Source organism: Manacus vitellinus, unplaced genomic scaffold (genome assembly GCF_001715985.3).
Source record: "Manacus vitellinus isolate BGI_N305 unplaced genomic scaffold, ASM171598v3 scaffold_64_pilon, whole genome shotgun sequence".
In the NCBI taxonomy this organism is placed as follows: Eukaryota; Metazoa; Chordata; class Aves; order Passeriformes; family Pipridae; genus Manacus; species Manacus vitellinus.
Window position 1 is genome coordinate 2,106,726 of NW_021940718.1, and position 2,576 is coordinate 2,109,301.

General features: G+C 39.0%; 1 protein-coding gene across 1 annotated transcript in view; it reads right to left on the minus strand.

Annotated features, from left to right (window-relative positions):
* RANBP3 (RAN binding protein 3) overlaps nt 1-2,576 on the minus strand; it is a 47,363-nt gene that overhangs the window by 15,081 nt on the left and 29,706 nt on the right. Inside the window, exons 8-10 of the mRNA XM_029963885.1 lie at nt 1,606-1,671; nt 423-515; nt 347-353 (exon numbers count right to left, since the gene is read on the minus strand). Coding sequence (XP_029819745.1) covers nt 347-353; nt 423-515; nt 1,606-1,671 — 166 coding nt within the window. The remainder of the gene's footprint in view (nt 1-346; nt 354-422; nt 516-1,605; nt 1,672-2,576) is intronic.

Consider the following 2,576-nt stretch of genomic DNA (forward strand, 5'->3'; position numbering starts at 1 on the left):
AAGAATTAAAATTCTATCTCCAAGTCACAACTCCAAAATGGTCCACAAGCCCAGGGGCACCTCTCAGCAATTTAGGCACTTTACTGCTGATCAGTTATTGGTGATAGCTCATTACACCATGGTCAGTGCTGTCTGTCATTTGAGTGCACACACTTAGAAGGTTTTTTATTCCAAAACCACATGGACTACACCAAAGTCAGAGGCCTGGCAATGTCAGACAGTTGTCTTCCACAAGACCTGAAAGTTCCACTGTGTTACCCCTTTTGTAACAGACACACTTGACATTTAAGATGTTTCCCTTCTGAAAGGAGAAACCTAGAAAAACTAGGTGGATGTTGAGTAAAACCAAAGCACTACATTAAACAGACTGAAGATTTCTGTTCTCTCCTGACTGTGTTCTAGAAAGCAGAAGCATTCTTTACCCATTTGTGAGAAAGCTTTGGGCTGTGGGGCCTGTAACACTGCTGGACGGAGCACACTGCGCTGCTGTTCCTTCGGCTTCTGGCTGGGGAGACCTGCAAGGGCAAAGTTTTTTTCAAGAGCTATAAAGCTTTAAAGTTGAAAAGTTCAGCTTCATCTAAGCTTCTCTGTAACTGCTTCCAACAGAACATACAGTGAAAAAAAGAGACATCAGAAAAGAGTCTCTTCTCCCTTCTTTTCCATCCCTCACTCAGCCTCAAAATAGAATTAGTCCCAAATAGAGAAGACTACTTCATAGCCTTAAAAGACACTAAAATATATTCTCTACCCAGGAAAGCACAGAAGGAGAGTTTACTACTGACTCAGAAATAAAAGCCAAAGTGTAGGAGAAATGCACAGTACACCAGTAATCCTATTTATGCACTGACATTTTATTCGGCTACACATTCCAACTCTTCTCTTCTCATACCATTTGAGTAATTTCCAGATACTGGTAAAAGATTTTTTTTTTCTTCATACAAAGAAATGTATTAGTAGTGTAATAGTTGAGCTGTGTTGTTTAATAACTTTTTGGCTTTTTGAATTAACCTGGCCTCTTTGGTTTGCTATAGCAAGATACATAGCACTACAACTCTAATTCTGCTATGATTCAAAAAGCCAGCTGACCTTCAGCAACCTAATAAAAATATCCCAAACATCATAACATCAGCTCTAGAAGGTTATGGCAATCCCAGAAGGTTCAGTTTTCTTCACTGAACACTCTTGATCCAACATAATACTGAAAGAGAACTCACTCATAGCAGTGAGGACATGACAACAACAAAATATAACAACTATCCTAAGTTCAAACGTTCACAGGTCAGCTCAAAAAAGCTTGTTCCTTTCTTAAATCTATCATTCTTCCTGCAAGTGAAATAAAGTTTTCATATCCATATGTAATAATAACTTCCATTACCTAAATAGTTCTGGGGTTTTTTTTCCCCTCAAACTCCTAAGGAGTTGTGATATTTATGTCTGTAATATTTATGGCTGGCTCTACATCAGCAAACAGGAGACTCAGTCACAGCCAACCTGTGGTGCAGAACAGGCACCACAATACTACCTTACAATAGTAGGTTGGAGAAACCACAAAATAAAATGCCTGAACTGGTTTCTTTGTGCTCTTGCAGAGAGCAGTGAACTCACCTGCACTGGGTGCCTGACCATGGATAAGTATCGGTGGCTTCAGCCGGAATCCACTGCTCTTCTCCTCTGCAAGCAAAACAAAAAGTTACAAGGACAAAGCTGTAACATACCACAAACATCCCATGCAGTCACAATATTCCTCGTGTTTTCCCTGTTGTAACAACCCACAAGTTCTATACATATCCAAAGCCATCAGGAGATTTCCAGAGGAAGAAATTTTCTTCTTCCAAAAGAAATCTGAATTTCCAGCGATCATCACATCCAACACACATTACAGACAAACAAGTTGTTGCAAGCAAAAAATTCAGGTCTTTTTTTTTCAGGAGAACAGGAAAAAGACTGTGTTCACAAGAGAAATGGAGCTCCTCCTGTGAAGGACTTAATAGAGGTTTTAGGTGAGAATCAAACTAAAGAAAGGACAATCAGAAGTATGACTGAACATGGGTGCTAACAAGCACCCAACTGCTAGTTATCAGAAGTTAAACTTCATTGCTTAACATTAGTTTCTTATAATTCCATTAGCTTTTACTGAGTGCTTTTACAGTATGAAGGTAAAGGAAATTCCTTTGCTTGCACTCACCACAGTTAGGGCTTTTAGATAAAACACCAAAATCTCAAAATATTCATAAATCCACAGCTATTAAAAATTGAGTTCTTAAGAACTTAAAAAGAATAATTATAATTTTTTCCTTTTAGGGGCATAATGTCTGTGCTCAGAATAAGACAACCCAGCACCTTACAATCCCACTGTGCTTGGTTATCCTCATGCCAGTTAATCCTAAAACACTGATGTGCAGCACAGCAACACCAACACCACTGAACCAGAAAGGGGACTGACAAAATCAGCAGTTCTGGCAACACAGGGCTCACAGGTCATGGCTGAACATCACTATGACCATAGATCATGGTTGTTTTGGAATATTGTTCTTCTGTATTAGAAAGCAAAGTCAATAAATGAAGATTTCCTGAAA